An 18,563-nucleotide genomic window follows, 5' to 3' on the forward strand; every position below is an offset into this window, starting at 1 on the left:
GTTGAGCACTAGGGGCATTTTTTGAGGGAAATAACGAAAACTGAGATGAAGGGGAAGGGTAGGCCTTGAAATAAATAAACAGAGAAGTCATCTATCAGCATCATAGTACGTAATATACTCGAATGCATTGGCAATAATTATTATTTTTTCATACGAATGCTTATGTTATTAAAACATTCTTATGTTTTTTTTTTACACTTTTTACCTTAACTCCCTAAAAAAAATTACCTTATAATAAATATGTAATGAATCCAAAAAGTATGATATTTACCATACTCGAATGATTGAAACATTCGACAATGCGAATGCAGGTATGGTACGTATGGTTCACACTACGATCTGCATCATAATTTATAAACCAAACTGCCCCCAATGATTCGTATCCGTATTCGTATGCCACGAATGCGAATATGTCAATCTACGATCATAATGTATGTAATTATTAAATACGAAGAAATCAGAGAGACCGCATGAGACTGAGGAGGGAAGGCAGAGGGTCAGTCACTGTGTCGCAACTGAGCTCAATTATAAAAGAAACCATGGATTCTTACTCTATACCCATACTTCATTCACCAGCTAAGTCAGAGGTAAACGAAATTTTTCTTCAGTTTTTAACAATTACTCCCCAACATGGCATGGATAAGGAATTCTTTGTTTTTGCTCTAGATTAGGTTTTCTTATTTATATGAAGGCAGTCTTCTTTTTTTCTCCTCTTCTCTTCAGGATGACTTGGCTTGTTAATGGAAAGACGATCGCAAGGAAAATAAAGAATAGAAACCATGGCACTACTACCAATAATTCTGTAGCAGATGAGCAAGAAGGCAATTTTGGCTGTGAGACAATCATTGAATGCCCTTACTGTGGCAATGTTCTTGAAGAAGGAAATGTAAGTGAGAGTATTATACATACATACATGGTCATGGGTTGAATCCTCACTTTCCAGTTAGTTTGATCACAAGAGAACTTAACCAAAATTCTAGATGTTTTTCCTACTTGGGGAAACATTGGAATATCTAGTACTAAAGAAATACCTTTTCCACATGGGAAACTTTGTCTAAAGATTTTATTTATTTTTTGTATCTATTTATGAGCAGATCACAACCCCTGCATGGCCTGGGCTACCTGCCGGTGTGAAGTTTGATCCAACCGACCGCGAGATTCTTGAGCATTTGGAGGCGAAGTTAGGCGTCAACAAAGCGAAGCCACCCCATCCTTATATAGATGTCTTTATACCAACTTTGGATGGGGAAAACGGTATATATTATACGCATCCCGAGAGATTACCAGGTAAGATGATGAGGGGAAAACACCAAAATACCCTTATCATGTTAGGTATCTACCAAAACACCCCTATCATATTGGCATCTAACAAAACACCTGTAAGTGTTCTACAACTACTATTATACTTACATCAGTGCATTCTGATAAATTTCGTTGAATGGGGGTTATACAGGTAACCAACGATTTTGGGGTATTTTGGTGTTTTCCCTCAATAATTTTGGAAGACTGTATCATAGTTGACTGAGAGATTTCATATGTTTTTGTTTTCTACCTTTGCAGATATAAAACTTGATGGCAATTGCATCCACTATTTTCACAGGCCTATGAGGGCTTTTACAACGGGTACGAGGAAACGGAGGAAGATAGAAGGCCCCAGAAATGGGAGCGAAGTGCGGTGGCATAAGACTGGGCGAACACGGCCTGTAATGGGAAATGGAGGCCAACTTGGATTCAAAAAGATCATGGTACTCTATACTGGCACTCCTGGTAAGCATGCTCGAGGATTAGGTAAAACTAATTGGGTAATGCACCAATATCACATGGGTGTGAATGAAGAAGAGAATGAAGGGGAATATGTTGTTGCTAAGATATTCTACCAGACTCAACTGAGGCAATCAAATGCCAATAGGAAGGTAGGGCCGCTTGATGGTGATGTGCACCCGATGTGTGAACACACTATACATGACCTGGATGAGGTGCCGGATGGACCCACATTTGCTTCCATGCCACGATCGGACATTGACAATGACATCAAACCTGATACCATTACTAATGTTAGCCTTGTCGAAGAGGCGAAAGGGCTATTTCAGACACTTTCGGAAGATGCACAACGGATGTGGTTTGAGTCGTTCCATTGCGCACTCAATGTTCTTGAGCAGGTATAATACTGAATCCATGTTACATATAAACTATTTTGTTTATATGTAATCAGTGATGGAAAATTTGAACATAGAGTGTGAACTCATAAAACTTGGTTATACTGATACACTCTAAGATAACATCATACATATATATGCTCCTGGATATCACGTGAAGCATGCGTACATTCACTCATACTAGCTACATACTTGTGTGCATACTTACTATGTACATAGATATGTGATGCCTATGCTCGTATGTATAAAATGTATGGATGTATGGTGCATACAAGCCATCAAAATACATGTAGACGTACATGCCTATGTCTGTTGTTAAGACAGGAAACATTCAAAAGAAGCGGGCATATATATGCTCCTAGACATCTTTTGAAATATACATGTACATATACATGCATAGTATATACATACGTACATAGGTACATGCTTCTATAGATGTATATAAAGTGTATACCTACATATATACATACAAGCATGCATCTTTGTGCGTAAATACAGAGGTATACCTACCTATGTACATGTATACATGTATTTACTTTTTATGGTTAGGATGGCCCTATCCTAGGTGTCACAGAACAAGGAGAATGCAGTCACACTCGGAGATTAGAGTTGCAACAAGGACCCAGCTATAATGAGGCTATAATTAATGGCCCCATGGCATTACGTGGCTTGGAGGATGTATCAATGAACTCTCCGAAGCTCTCTGACACTGATATTTTCAACATCCTTGCAAATGAAGAGATTCAGGCAGCCTTAAAAGGGAAAAGTGTTGACGAGATGATGCCAACAACCACGATCGAAGGTAATGTCATAGAGATTGGGTCCAAGGAGGATATGGCGAACAAGTTTGAAGCGCTCGAAAATATCATCCTTGAGACACCTCCAGACTTCATTATTGTGAGTGTGTTTGATTTGAAATGTGAAATGGCATGCTCCCATGGTATTTTAGTTTTGGTAATGATTTTGATACAAAAGCTGATTCTGTATTCACTTGTAACATGCAGGGGTCTCTCCTTAATTCTCAGGATGCCTTAGAAGCCCTTGAAATGTTCAAGTATTGGAGTGATTCTCAAAAAGGAGATGATAATTTCAATTTCACTGACCTTTTTAAATAGTCGACAGTTTCCGGTTGTGAGTTTAGTGAGATGGATTTGTGATGCTTTTCAATAATTGTGTTTATACAAGTCTTTGTCTTTATGACAGTCTTGTCATTAAGCTTCTATGGAGGTCTTAAGTGATTTTCTAGTGGTTATCACCCGCAATCAGAGTGTCATGAACCAAGATGCTTATTTGGACTTTAAACACACATAAACTTAATTTCCTCGAGAACATTGGATGCCTACGGACGCAAGTGATGCAGCATGATTGTATTGGGCAAATTAACCATATACACGGCATACGATCCAGGATGTGACAACCTTGATTGACTTTTTTTTATCACAAATATAAGTCAGAATTTGAACCTTTCAGAGAACATTGGTAAAGGTAATCAGAAACGTGGTGCACATGGCTCACTAAAATTTGCTATGATATGTTGTTACTTCAGGGTATGAAGGCAGCATTCAAATGGTTCTGTTACCAATAATGCTGTTGGAGAAAGAAATAAACTTGATATAAGAGTAAGATCATGAATGGCTGTAATCAATTGAGTAGAAAACACCTAAAATTGTAGAGAATGATTCTCAAAGTGGGCACATAAATAGTTTAATGGAATGTATTTGCTTGTGTGCGAACAAAGAATTTGATGATATATATATTCTATCTAAACTCATCTATGGTGTAGAATCAAGGTGAAAAAGATCATAAGGTGCTTATTGGCAGTAATGAATTTTGTGTCATCAAGTAATCTAGTTCAATTGGTAAGATTATCCAAAGGAGATTGAGAGGTCATGCGTTCAACCCCTACATTCCTAAGTGACATTTTGTAAATTAATAAAAATATGTATGAGTAATAGATAGTTTTGAATGTTAGATTTGTAACAACTAACCACTAGGAGAAGCTAATTGCAATAGAGAATAGTTTCCATTTAACCCAATTAGATTAGGCAAATGCACAAGAAAATGGGTGATTTAATCCTTACAACAAACAATTCTTCAAAAATACAAATTTAGGCTTCAAATTTTACTCCATCAGCTCAACAAATTTTACACGGGATAACCCTTTACAGGTTAATTGTAACTGCAAAATATTTGGCAAGCTATGTCATTTACTAACTTAATATGGAATGGAGTGCCTCATATTCTATAACCAAACATGCAAGAGTATGCTTGTGGCAAAGAGTTCTAAGGTGCAAGCAAACATTACGTACTATTTGGATTGTTTAGGGAAGGTTAGATGTCATTGAAATTTATTGGCCAAAGTTGGGGGTGAACATTGAGAAACCCCTTATAAGGACTTGTGCTTTACATAGGAAATTGTTTTTAACCAAGATATTTGAAGTATGGAAATCCTACAACTTTTGTAGCCATTGTGAGATTTCCTTAGCATACACAAGGCATCGATAACGATACAATCTCAATCACATTTTGTATGTTGGGCATATTGCTAAACAATGACCCTAAGATATATGTCTCATGATATAGGATCGATGTACATATATGTTGCACATGTCATGTCGAATGCTTACATGGAGAACCCAAGGAAATCATGCCACAAGATACATATATATGTAATACCTATACGATATATGTTGTTTATATTGTGGTTCTCAATGTAGCTAGCAATACATTTGAATGACACATGCACCAAAGCAATTTGTAGAAATGGAGCATAAACCAAGGATAGATATCATTAAATCATGGCCACCAATATAATGGCACTACTAGAAGTGAAGTGAAGTGTTTGTGTATGTGTATGTATATGTATGTATGCAAATGCACGTGTGTAATGTATGTTATGCAAATGTAAGTATGTAATCTATGTATGTATGCAAATGCACGTGTGTAATGTATGTTATGCAAATGTAAGTATGTAATCTATGTATGTATGCAAATGCACGTGTGTAATGTATGTTATGCAAATGTAAGTATGTAATCTATGTATGTATGCAAATGCACGTGTGTAATGTATGTTATGCAAATGTAAGTATGTAATCTATGTATGTATGCAAATGCACGTGTGTAATGTATGTTATGCAAATGTAAGTATGTAATCTATGTATGTATGCAAATGCACGTGTGTAATGTATGTTATGCAAATGTAAGTATGTAATCTATGTATGTATGCAAATGTGTGTATGCAATGCTATGTGCGAGTATGTAGAGGTAAGCTGTGACGTGTGATAATGGAGTAGAGGGGGGTGGGCTATGGTTTAATTTTTTTTGCAGTGACTTAGATGTAGCAGGAGACAGGCGCAGATGATTTGGGGGGCACGTGGAGGCCAATTTTGTAATTCTAAGTCGGTCTAGAACTCTCACTTTCTATTATGCATATACTATACTAAGAGACACAGACACACACATTATATATATAGAAAGGAAACCACCCATCATTTCATCCTTTGTTTTAAATTCCACTTCCTGATTATAAGCTACCTGCAATCTCTTCATACCTCTAACCTAATCTCGTTGCTTAATATCAATTTAATTCATATATATATATATATATATATATATTGTATCCATCCCAATCATTTGTATTTGAATCTGCAACCATATATTCATTGGGGTGTTATAATCAATCCCTTTGGAGTGCTTAAATTTCTTGCTTCCTTTGTTTCCGATTTGCTGATTGCTTCTTCCCTCCATTCAACGATTTCCAAAAGAATTTTATACTTAAATTCCTCATAATTACAAAGATCTATGATGGCGGGGAGCGGTGCAGGTCGAGCTATGATTGCTCCGTTGGCTTTGCTCAACTTCTGTATGTTTATGATCGTGAACGGAATTGCGGGATGGGCACTGAATCGGCTTATCGACCGATCTTTAGGTCAATAAATAAATAAATAAATAGATATTTCCATTTCGGTGCTTACTATATAGATTCAATTGTTGTATCTAATATGGCTACAATTCATGCTTCTTTAAATGTAATGTAATTGCACTCTGTTTATTAGGTTATATAACCAAATTTACAAATTGTTGTTGTATGTGAAACGAGCAGGTAATGCCGGTGGATCGATGGCCACACCTGATACAGTGGGCGGGAATGGGTCGACCGTCTTCATGTTGATATTCGCGCTCATAGCGGGGGTAGTGGGAGTGGCGTCTACATTGGCGGGTCTAGCACACATGGCCTTGTGGAAGATGGAGACATTGGCGGCCGCACTCGCCACTGCCTTCTCCTCTTGGCTCCTAACACTCTTAGCCTTCGGGTAACACAATGGATGTTTTCTCTCGGTTGTATATAATATAATCCAGATTCTTGTTTTCCATTCTACGATCCGGCAAGTTTTCTTGCATGACTGTGTTTGTTCTGACTAATGTTTTTGTGTTGATAGGTTGGCTTGCAAGGAGATTCATTCGAGTAGGCGCGATCGAAGACTGGTATTGTTCCCAGAAAATTAAATGATGAAATTAAATTATCGTCGAAATTATTACTTCAAAAGAAATGTTACTACTTGCTACTTAGAACTACCCAAGAAGCATTTCCATATAATCAATTACCATGAGAAATACAATTATTCCTTCTTCTAATCATTTCATTAGTATTTAATATGTATAACATATTTGAATTGTGGATTTTAATTTCTCTTTGCAGATCGCGTTGGAGTCCTTCTTGATCATTCTGGGGGGAACTCATTTGTTGTACCTCATCTTACTTCATGTGCTCCTCGGAACTCAATCAACCAGGGAACCGGGATACGGAGCTGAACCCCATTCAAAAGCTCCAGCTGCGGCCGCAGTCTAAAGAGGAATGTTAATGCCAAATATGTAGGCTAGGCCTAGGGAGTACAATACAAATTTAAGGGCACATCATTTGACAAAAGAGTACAATTTTAGTATTTACATTACTACAACTCGTGGAGTTTTCTTGTTACATATGTTTTATGCTTCTATACATACATTAGGGCCAAATGACACATAGTGATATATAAAGTACATAATTTTGTAGGGTTCGTTGGGTCTTCACGCCTTGTATAGTGTATGTGGTCACCCCAACATGGTCTACTAAAGTATCTACATATATATTTTTAAGTAAAAATTTTCTTAGGTTTTTATGTTGTATCGACACACATCTTATGCAAAACTTGGATGTTTTGCTATATAGAGTGATGTGACAAAACATCCATGCCATGCATGCGGCTAGCTATGTATGATGATAGTGTCATTGGGTGTGCATACCTTCATGCATGAAATGTATAGAGGATTATCATCATTTAATTGTTCACAAATTTGCATTCGAGTCGGATGGAATTTTGATCTATGTTCTATCTTTGTGGTGTTGGCTCTTCAATTCTTGGGTGGGTGTCCTTGTGTGAATTGTGTGAATGTGAATATTGAAGAAATTTGGAATAAGATCTTGTTTAAATGGCTTAGGAACAAGACACATGCTTGGGTTGACACTATCGAATCCGGGAAATGTTATTGTTAGTTTTGGTTACAACTCTATTTTGATCCTCACATTAATCGGAATCAGTCTCTTGTGGACATAATTTAATATTAGTTGCAAATCTTGGGTGGGTGTCTTTGTGTGAATGTGAATATTGAAGAAATTTGGAATAAGATCTTGTTTAAATGGCTTAGGAACAATGGCTTAGGAACAAGACACATGCTTGGGTTGACACTATCCGGGAAATGTTATTGTTAGTTTTGGTTACAACTCTATTTTGATCCTCACATTAATCGGAATCAGTCTCTTGTGGACATAATTTAATATTAGTTGCAAATCTTGGGTGGGTGTCTTTGTGTGAATGTGAATATTGAAGAAATTTGGAATAAGATCTTGTTTAAATGGCTTAGCAACAAGACACATGCTTGGGTTGACACGATCGAATCCGGGAAATGTTATTGTTAGTTTTGGTTACAACTCTATTTTGATCCTCACATTGATCGGAATCAGTCTCTTGTGGACATAATTTAATATTAGTTGGGAATTCTTACCATGGATAGGCCATGTCTCACAAATCGCACTTCAGACATTAGGAAGTGATTCTTGTCACAATTCTTGCCACAGGAAAGCTATGCATTTTGGTGCAATAGGACATCTTACTAATAAGTGTAAGGTCTTTCGAGTTGCGTTGTTCGATACACATTTGAAGTTGCTTCCAATGTTGCATTTCTTTTATCCACTTTGTTTGAGCGATTATGTTGGATTATTTATCATTTGTTGGTAATTAATGAATAGAACATGCTAAGTTGATGATGAGACCTTCGTGAACTCACTTGAGCTGCTCAATATGATTGTACAATATATGAGCATTGCTCAACTTTTGAATATGGAGGTTTGTAACACAATATGCATGGATTGAGAAATTTTCTACATACGTTGGGAGATTGTCCTAGGAAAAAGCATTAAATGATGGTAAAGTTGGAGGGATAAAGCACACATGTTGACATATCATATTGACTGCATTGAGGTGTAATATGGGAGGAAATTTTTGAATATTTTTTGTTTTTTATTGAGTGTTATGATGATCATGGAAAACTCTATGTGTGCTACCATAACCATAATTGTAGTTCAATCCCATCTAGACTTGTTCAAGTTTTGTGTTGGTTATGTGTAGAGGTAGCGACGGGCTCGGTTCGGTTGAGTTTCTTTGCCTTAAAACCAAATTGAATTGAACCAAACAATTTATATCAAATAAAAAGCAAACCAAAGCGTTTAGGAAAAGGTAAACCAAACCAAAGCCGTTTAGGGAAAAATTAAACCGAGCCATTTTATAAAAAGTTTAAACTTGATCACATTTAAGTTAAATTAATTAAAAAATTAAATAAATAAAAATACACAATTAAATAAGCATTTATGTTTAATTAATTAATTAAATAAATAAGTATCAATTAAGTCATTAATTAGATTAAATAAAAGTGAATTAAATCAATAAAAAACATTAATTAAACCATTAAATTACATAAACATTTAAGGGATAAAAAAGGTTAGCCCAAAAACCTTTAAACCAAACCACTTAATCCTATAAAATGACCTATAAATTGATAAACCCTAGTTTCAGAACCAAACCGAACTATTAATTAATAATTAAAACCAAACCAAACCATTTAATTATTTTGGAACTTATAAACATTTAAACCATGGCTTAACGGTACGGTTCAGTTTGAGCCAGGTCCATTTCTAGTTTGAGTCATAACATACTATGAAAAAGGTGGGTTCCAATCACTACTTGGTTGAACATGTATGTTCAATATATTCATGAGAAACGATTTTACTAGTGTATTGTTACGCTATTTAGCAATGGGCATGGTTTTCAGCTCAAACCGAACCGAACGTTAAGCCATGGTTTAACGGTTTATTGGTTCCCCCAAAAAATAATGGTTTGGTTTGGTTTGGATTTTTTATAAACGGTTCAGTTCTAAAACTCAGGTTTATAGGTTTGGTTTAAAGGTTTATAGGTTTTTGGTTCACTTTTTTTTTACCTTAATAGTTTATTCATTTTATGGTTTAATTAATGGTTTCTTATTGATTTAATAAATTTAACTTAAATTTTTACTTAATTTAATATATATATATTTATTTAGATGTTTAATTAGTTTGACTTAAGTGATTAGGTTTAAATTTTTTATTAAATGGTTCAATTTGGTTTCAACTTTTCCCTAAACGATTTGGTTTTTATTGTTATCTGTAGGACAAAGGGCACGAGGTCTGAAACGAATCTAAAGAGACGAGTAGGTAAAGTAGATAAAAAGTGAATCGGCCGAGCACTCGCAGTCGATGATGGTGGAATGAAATACATACAACCTAGAATAAAGGTTGTGAAACTAGGAGGAAGTAGCTGAGGCGCACCAAGGAAAGAAGAGGCTATATAAATCAGGGAATAGCAAAAGGAAAGGACGGGGGAATATATGCATAGGTTATGATATATATATATAGAGAGTGACTAATATAATCGGCCTGTGTTACCTTGTAATCGATTTTATCTAGTAATCAATATGCATACTTTTTGGGTCATCTTTGTGTTTGTTTCCATAATCTGTACTTTCGATTATGTTATTCCTAAGTCGTAAGTGGAACACCGATTGTGGTCAACTATTGTGTAGTTGTTTGGCCTACTTGGCCCTATTGTAGTCCCCTACGCCACCACAATTCCTTATGACGCTACAACTCGAAATTCTGTCGGCAATGCGATTTATACCAGCGCATTGGCCAACCCACTCAGCAAGCCTGAATGCCTCACCAACCGATTCTTCCACTAGAGCCTTTCCTAAAGTGGGGCTTGTATTTCGTCGGCCCATTCAAACCGGTCGCGGCTCGCACATGCAATCAGTATATCATAGTTGCAATAGACTATTGCTGCACTAAATGGGTCAAAGCGAAGGCGTATTGTACTAAATGGGTAGAAGCGAAGGCGCTTCGTGACAACACCACCATGTCTACCACAAAATTCGTTTACGGATACTTATGGTGCTCATTTGGCTACCCGATCGAGCTCTTCGGCGACTAAAGAGGTCATTTCCTCAATCGACTTATTCGGAAACTCATGACACACTATGCAGTGGTCCATAAGAAAAGCACGCCGTACTACTCACAAGCAAATGGCTTGGCTGAGTCAACAAATAAAACACTGCAGACCATTCTCAAGAAGATCGTGAACGAACATCAAACCGCTTGGGATGATAAGCTTCACAGTGCACTTTGGGCGTATCGTACGATGTTCAAAACAAGTATCAAATCTACACCTTTTCATCTAGCTTTCAGTTTGGAAGTGGTCATGCCTATGGAATTCCAGGTACCGAGTCTACGAGTACAAATAACTGAACGACTTCCTAAGTTCGAGTCAAAGCAGGAACGACTCGAATAATTACCAGAACTCGGAGAACATCAGATCTCTAGTCTGACCCAATTAGAACACGACCAGTGGCAACGGAAAGCCTTCATCAACCGCCATTGGAAGGGTTCGGAGAAATCATTCGAAATCGGTAAACCAGTCCTAGTTTTTCAAACTCGGCTTGGCTCGATGACAGGAAAGCCCTATTTCTGATGGACCGGGCCTTTTTGGATCATTGACGAATTTAACGAGACATTCCTGCTCGGGACACTAGCCGGCGACATCATGCCGAAATGGGTCAATGGGTTTCGGTTAAAATCGTATATCGGCCATACCCCACCAAACCCTTTCGCCAGTAAGCGACACGGCCACGATCGGCCCACGGTAGGTGAAACAAAGGATCTTGGGGGCCAATCGCCTCAATCAAGGTAATTAGTCTACCTACTCCCCGAAATTGTATACGATGTGAAAAGAAAATGAAAAAAAAGACCTACTAAGTTAAGTATCTAAGGAACATGCATGACATGCGAGAAAAGAAAGTAGACACGGTTTTTCGACACATGGTCTTTAAACCTTATTATGAAAGGAAAGATTCTGAATCAAAGGCACAAGGCCACGTCTCGAGAACCAAGGCAAATATATAAAGCACGGAACCACATGCACAACATTCACAGATGCACATAGCCTTCAAGCTCTCTCGCTCTTGCACCCCCTGCTCAGAAGCCTCCTCGCTCTCTCATTATTAGCATCAATACTCTCAAACCTCTTCTTACTTTTCATCTCCCGAGCCAACCATGCCGCTCGAAGTTTCCAATGAGCTCCGCACTTGGTTGAACAGGCACGGCCTGGGCGGATACCTCAAAGTGGTAGATGCACCCCCCACCCCCATGCCTAGGAAATCAGACGTTGCGTGCATCTTGACATCATCACCAATGACTAGATCCGGTCGGTGTTGGGCCTACAGTGAGGTGGCGACCATGACATCGAGGCTCCGCCTTAGAATGTCCTCAAAGTTTATTTTGGGGAGTACTCGGTGTCGGCAAAGGCGTATCATACTGAAGGCAGCCCTAACAAGTTCTTTGGCGATCTCACCAAATTTCTTTTGGAGTTTGCCTGTGTGCACGGTAATACGTACAACATGTCGCGGAAGAAGGCAAGAATAATCCTCACCGCCTACAGAGGCGATGCACTTGATTGGGGAATCATCACAGGGGAAGGAGTTCGGTCCGGCTTGTCGGCTTTCTAGGCACGGAAATGGTTCTTGCCTGCCTTAGCACACTACTTATCTATGCTTTACCACCCACCAATCCACTACCACACCCCGCCGAACCCTCACTCTCCCCGCCCCGCCCCGCCCCGCCCACCTAGGTGAAATAACAACGAGCTTTATAGTTAACTCAGGAGGAATGGCAGGATGATACACTTGTCCAATCTCTCACCGCGCCACGACCGACCACCAATACTAGGGCCCAAGAGCCAGAAGACAATATCACCATAAGGGGGCGTGAAAAACCTAAGTCATCTGCCCTAGTAGAAAAACCGAAACTCAGAGTGGCCAGCCCGTGATAGGACCGCCGGGAGGAGACCCGGACAACCACAAATGACAGTAATTGCTCATCCGGGGAGCAACTGAAATGGTTCCGAGAAGAGTCAGCGGACACGAAGAAACTCTCCCACGTGAGCCCCGCCAAGAAACGTCGCAGGCTGCACCGACACAACAAAGAGCAAAGGGAATCCTCGGCCGAAAACCTCCAATTGGTCGTGGCTTCCGAAAAGACTGTCGTTGTCATCCCAGGCAAAGTCTTGTCCTTGACAAAACATATGGAGAAGGGACAAGCGTCCCGTGCTCGGAAGACGAAGTGTTTTCATTCAAGGACATGCCCGCCGAAGCCTATGACTCAATCGGTGCGCTCTTATAACACGACACGACATACGAGCTAATCAACTTTCTCGCTCGTCTCCAGGTTGCCGTAGTAGCATGCATAGGCTAGGAACATGTTAAGCAACAGATGGTCCTATGCGCGCTCACCAACGAGCTCGAACCAGACAAGGAGCCGCAGCTCTAGAAAATCGACTGAAAATGACAAACTACGTCCAGTCGCACACGGATCGAGCTACCTAAGCTCAATAGGGCCCTGGTCGATGCTTACCGAGAAGCGGACAAGACGACCTGTGCAGCTAAAGATATTGCGGCCAGTAGAAAAGAAGCGCGCAAATAGGCCAAGACGACCACAAAACTATGGCAGGCTTCGGAAAGCCGGAGAGCCGAGCTTGAGCAACGACTCAAAGAAACTAGGCAAACAAACCTCTCGCCCTTCCACCCCCTGCTTCCAACCATGTGGATGTGTCCACACAGACCGAGGACACAACCGACTCGGTGTTGGCCACCGAAACGACTGAGGTCCCTCCACCCAACCATGAAGAGGAGCTCACAATGCAATCGGCGATCGACGAGAAAGCAAAAGAGCATTATGAACAGGCCAAAGCAAAAGCCAACCAAATTCGGAATCATGCATCAAAACGCGAAGCCGAACTCCAAGAACGGCTCGACGCATAGACAACCAAGGTCCAAGAAACTGAAGGAAATGCCATGCTAGTTCTTCGGGCAGCAAACAAGGCTTCTATGGCTAAAATACATGAGATTGTGGAAGGATATTGTTGACAGATCAAGCTCAACTTAGTTTAGTTATTTAGTCAACCATGTAACTTCGTAGTTACCTAGATAGAATCTAGTTAGAAGTGTTGACTATATCGCCTTAAATAGGACCTTGTACTTAACCGGGATATTCTAGATCCTCCACTCCTAAGTACATTTAATATAGGATTTACACTTTTGTACCTATATTATCCTCACACATATGCACCCTTGCACATGAGATCTATATATACCTCATTGTAGGTATTTTTGTATTTGATGATGTTGAGAGACAAGCTCAACATCAGCCGGATCGGCTAAAGAAGCCGAGGACCAGATCAGTTGGGACCGATCGGTTAGGCCGAATGCGTAAACCGGTACGCAGACCGGTGTGTAGGTAGGGCCGGATCGGTGCGTAAACCGGGAGGCCGTTAGGAAAGATATGCTGTGAGGAATATATTTGGGAGTTAGTGTAGGAGCTCTTAATGAGCATTGAAGTATTGTCAGTACTTCGGTCAGTCCTTCTAGGACTTGTATAAAAGTGTTCATTGAACACACATATGTATAGAGTGTGGTGAATAATAGTTCTTGTGTTTTTCTCTCTCACTCTCTCTGTCTCTCCCGCGTATACTGCGTAAGCTCAAGCTCTCCATTAAACCTGAGCGTTCTTCCTTCTGTTCGGTCTTCATACTTGCTTCCGCACGCTATTTTTTACATGGTATCAGAGTGCGAGGGTTGAGAACCTCTCTATAGCCGACACAGCTTGACGAAGAAGAACAAGAAGAACGATGGATAGAGGCATGGCGAGCTCGCTTCCAACAGAGAAGCTCGACAGAACCAACTACGCGTCTTGGTCCTACAAGATGCACCAGTACTTGCTCGGGCACGACTACTGGAGTTATGTCGAAGGAGCTAATGACGCGGCACCCGAATCGACAAACAGAGACTTCCCGTCGTGGGAGCAATCAAAGAGCAGGGTATTATACTGCTTCGCATCGTGTGTGGGCGAACAACTATTGAGCTATGTTTGGGATGCAAAGACGCCGAAGGGTGCGTGGGAAAATCTGAAGAAGATTTTCGCTGCGAGCACCACAGCCAGGAAGCTTCAGCTCCGACAGGAGTTGAGCAACCTACGACAACGCGACTTGTCGGTGGCGGACTATACCTCGAAGATCAAGGATATCTGTGACTCCCTCGCCTCCATAGAGGTAAACATCGAGGAGAGCGAGATGGTCCAGATCTGGCTCAGAGGTTTGGCGTCGCAGTTCGGAGCGTTCCGAACGGCTGTGTGTACCCGGGAGAATACGCCGTCCTTTTTCGACTTACAGTCAATGCTCCTGGTAGAGGAGAACCACGCGGGTGCGTCTACAAGCACGCACACCGACAGCAGAATGTTGTACATAGAGGGAGATAGGCCCCGTGGACGTGGAGGACGAGGCGAGTCGGCGCGCAATGGAGGCGGCCGACGAGATCAAGGAAGAAGGCACCAAAGTGATGCCGATAGCAACTCCGGACCCTCCGGAAACAGGGGGAGTCGAAGTGATGAGAACCGGCAAGGGAAGGCCATCGCGGAGTGCTGGTACTGTGGCAAGAAAGGCCACAGGGAAAGTGAGTGCTGGAAGAAGCACGCTGATTCGGAGAGAACCGGTTCCGGAAACGGCTCCGGACATACCGACAAGGGAAATCGGCAGCGATCGCACTACGCCGAAGACTCCGGGAGAGCCGGAGAAGGATCTGTCTTTGTGACGAGACACGAAGCAAACTCAATGAAACAGACCACCCCGAGATCGGACGAGGTGTGGTACGTAGACTCCGGCGCGTCAAACCACATGACGAGCCATAAGGAGTGGTTCTCGTACCTTGAAAAACCGATACAACCTGGAGTAGTCGCAACTGGAGACGACACTCCGCATCCGATCGCGAATGTCGGAGAAGTTCCCCGTAGCCATGTAGGGCAGAAAGGGAAACTCATGAACGTGCTGCATGTCCCGACAATCACGAAGAACTTGGTCTCGGTCAAACAGATCGTCGACCAAGGGATGGAGGTTCGGTTTACACACCTCGGGTGCTTCATTGAGGAAGAAGGCCGTGTGATTGCGCAAGGGAGCAGAGACGGGAGGATGTTCATCCTCGACTCCACTGACGGCGGCACCGCAATGTTCGCGAAGGGACAAAAACCCGAGTCGGACATCGACTTGTGGCACAAGCGGATAGGCCACGTCAACTACCAGCGGCTTCAAGATCTGCAATCGAAATAGGTAGTGTTCGGATTGCCCAAATTTAGTGGCCGAAAAGCACAAATTTGTGAAGCCTGCCAGCTCAGGAAGCAACACCGACTTCCTTTCCCCAACGAGCGAAACCAGAGCCCGAACAAGCTTGACCTTATAAACTCCGATGTATGGGGGTCGGCACAAAATATTAGTCTTGGCCGGAGCCGATATTTCGTCTCCTTCATCGACGACCACATGCGGCATGTTGGGATTACGGTCCCTTCGGATGGGATGGTCGGATGTCGGAGACGAATGACGACAAGCCCGGTTGCGGTTTCGGAACCGGATGATGAAGATCCCGGCTACGGAGCCGGATGACGAATGTACCCGGAGAGAGATCCGGATGCGGGGACATATTTGTGAATATGTTTGCCAAGGGTCCTTGAGGCTATAGTTGTAAATAGCCCGAAAGTCATATGTGTATAAATATGACTTAGGGCAAACAGTTTTAATGTTGTTGCTCATTTTTCTGTTTTCATCTAGAGGGAGCGAAGTGAGAGCAGCCGAGAGAGAGAGAGAAGGAAGAGGTCGACGCCTCTGTGTAATACCGCCGCCTGTGGCGAGGATAGCGAGCTCAAGGTCGTCGCCTTGCAGCTCGCCATTGTATATTTCCCAGCGTATAGTGATAGTTGGAGTCTTGCACTCCCGTGGTTTTTCCCGTCTAGGGTTTTCCACGTTAATCCCTGTGTATTCGTGTCTTTCCCCGTGTTTCCTATTTTCTGCTGCATTGATTCGCGCTTCCTCGGTTGTGGCCGAGTGGTGAAGGTTAATCGGAGCGTCGATTCCCAACAATCTGGTATCAGAGCGACTGCAGTGCAGAAAATGGAAGGCGGCAGCAGCGGGCAGCCGGGGATGATGGTGCTGAATGCGCAGAACTACGCCGACTGGAAGATAAAGATGGAGGATCTGCTGATTGTTCGGGACCTGTATGAACCGATCGACAGGTCGGAAATACCCAAGGGGGTACTTGAGACGGAATGGAGGCTTCTGAACCGGAAAGCCGTTGCAACCATTCGGCAATACGTCGACGTGAGCGTTCTACAACATGTGGCGAACGACACCAACGCATATGAGATGTGGCGGAAGCTGTCGCGCCTCTACAAGAGGAAGAATGCGTTGAACCGGACCTCCCTGATGAGGAAGATAGTGAACCTCAAGTACCGGGACGGCGAGAGTATGGTGGAACACGTAAGCACGTTCATGGGATTCGTGAACCAGCTTGCGGCGATCAAGTTCCCGCTGGAGGATGCAATGCAAGCCATCATTCTGATGTGTACATTGCCGGAAAGCTGGGAGAACTTGGTGGTGACTCTCAGCACCTCCTGCACCGAAGATAACTTGTCCCTACAAACGGTAAAGACAAGTATTTTGAACGAAGAAGCGCGTCGGAGAGATAAAGAACCAGCCTCCGATCCGAAGATGTTGTTTACCGAATCGGATCGGGGAAGACAACGGAACCGGTGTCCGCAAAGACGGGAGAAGTCGGGGACCCGGTCGCAGTCAAGAGGAAGGCCCACATGCTTCCACTGTGGGAAGCCGGGGCACTTCCGAAAGAATTGTCGGCATTACCGAAAAGACAACGGAGCCGACGACACCGATTCGAAGAAGTCTTCGGAACGGAACGGTGCTTACCGGGGAGCCACGGACCGGAATGGTTCGGATCGGCGAGGGCAGGACCGGAAAGGAACGACGGCACTCGCGGCAAGTGAAGAGGAGATCATGCTCATCACCAAAGAAGGTGAACTAAACATTGCCGGCGATGAGACTACCTGGGTGGTCGATTCCGGAGCGTCGTTCCACCTGACCCCGGAAAGAAGATACTTCTCATCCTACACAGCCGGTGAGCATGGCTGTGTTCGGATGGGAAATGAAGGTACGTGCCGGATTGCCGGCGTAGGAGACGTGTGGTTGACAACCTCGACCGGATGCAAAATGCTGCTGAAGGATGTCAGACACGTTCCGGAGGTTCGATTGAACCTGATTTCGGCCGGGAGGCTAGACGATGAAGGCTACACAGGTAGCATCCAGAACGGCGTAATGAAGTTCAGCAAGGGGAGCCTGATAGTGGCTCGGGCCCGAAAAGTCAACACATTGTACCTTATGAATGCCTGGTTGTGTCCGGAAGAGTTGAACGTGGCAGCCGACACTGCCGGTGAGCTGTGGCACAAAAGACTGTGCCACATGAGTGAGAAGGGGATGAAGAGGCTTGCAGAAGACAACCTTATTCCAGTGAAGCACGTGCACCTGGAGAAGTGCACCGATTGCCTGGCCGGTAAGCAGAACCGAACCTCCTTCCACTCAAGGCCACCGACGAGACGTAGCGCACCATTGGAGTTGGTGCACACTGATGTGTGTCAGGTAGAAACGAAGTCACATGGCGGAGCCCAGTACTTCGTAACATTCATAGATGATCATAGCCGAAAACTGTGGACGGCACCGCTGAAGACAAAGGACCAAGTGTTGTGCGTCTTCAAAGAACTCCACGCGAGAGTGGAAAGGGAATCCGGCAAGAAGCTGAAAGCGATACGAGCGGATAACGGAGGGGAATACCGGGGGCAGTTCAAGGAGTACTGTCGCTCGAAGGGAATCCGGCTCGAGTTTACTGTGCCGAAGACGCCGGAAC

The 18,563-nt window shown here is 42.6% G+C and overlaps 2 protein-coding genes across 3 annotated transcripts; both read left to right on the forward strand.

The window, feature by feature from the left end:
• The first annotated feature begins 466 nt into the window (after positions 1-466).
• LOC147857737 (uncharacterized) lies at positions 467-3,622 on the forward strand. 2 transcript variants are annotated; one of them, XM_087327899.1, is made up of 6 exons: positions 467-587; positions 724-886; positions 1,095-1,287; positions 1,561-2,159; positions 2,706-3,053; positions 3,161-3,622. In XM_087327899.1, the coding sequence occupies exons 2-6, from the start codon at positions 725-727 to the stop codon at positions 3,269-3,271; spliced, it is 1,413 nt and encodes a 470-aa protein (XP_087184025.1). In that variant the 5' UTR covers positions 467-587; position 724; the 3' UTR covers positions 3,272-3,622. The 2 variants fall into 2 exon arrangements, with proteins under 2 accessions (XP_087184025.1, XP_087184024.1); XM_087327898.1 differs by having other exon boundaries at positions 494-587; positions 667-886.
• A 2,327-nt stretch (positions 3,623-5,949) lies between these two features.
• LOC147857738 (membrane protein PM19L-like) lies at positions 5,950-7,468 on the forward strand. The gene is made up of 4 exons (XM_087327404.1): positions 5,950-6,084; positions 6,259-6,469; positions 6,596-6,641; positions 6,856-7,468. Exons 1-4 carry the CDS (start codon positions 5,958-5,960, stop codon positions 7,003-7,005), a joined length of 534 nt encoding a protein of 177 aa, XP_087183530.1. The 5' UTR covers positions 5,950-5,957; the 3' UTR covers positions 7,006-7,468.
• Positions 7,469-18,563: the final 11,095 nt, after the last annotated feature.

Source organism: Azolla caroliniana, unplaced genomic scaffold, assembly GCF_043228905.1.
Source record: "Azolla caroliniana isolate FFs.n. ecotype wild unplaced genomic scaffold, voAzoCaro1.0.p SCAF_11, whole genome shotgun sequence".
Lineage (NCBI taxonomy): Eukaryota > Viridiplantae > Streptophyta > Polypodiopsida > Salviniales > Salviniaceae > Azolla > Azolla caroliniana.

What these genes read in the sequence shown, in the direction of transcription:
- LOC147857737 (XM_087327898.1), top strand. Translation starts at nt 686, where the DNA reads ATGAAGGCAGTCTTCTTTTTTTCTCCTCTTCTCTTCAGGATGACTTGG. An exon ending in ATGTTCTTGAAGAAGGAAAT is followed by an intron (nt 887 to 1,094) that starts GTAAGTGAGAGT and finishes ATTTATGAGCAG; the next exon opens with ATCACAACCCCTGCATGGCC. An exon ending in GCATCCCGAGAGATTACCAG is followed by an intron (nt 1,288 to 1,560) that starts GTAAGATGATGA and finishes CTACCTTTGCAG; the next exon opens with ATATAAAACTTGATGGCAAT.
- LOC147857738 (XM_087327404.1), top strand. Translation starts at nt 5,958, where the DNA reads ATGATGGCGGGGAGCGGTGCAGGTCGAGCTATGATTGCTCCGTTGGCT. An exon ending in GCTTATCGACCGATCTTTAG is followed by an intron (nt 6,085 to 6,258) that starts GTCAATAAATAA and finishes TGAAACGAGCAG; the next exon opens with GTAATGCCGGTGGATCGATG. An exon ending in GTAGGCGCGATCGAAGACTG is followed by an intron (nt 6,642 to 6,855) that starts GTATTGTTCCCA and finishes TTCTCTTTGCAG; the next exon opens with ATCGCGTTGGAGTCCTTCTT.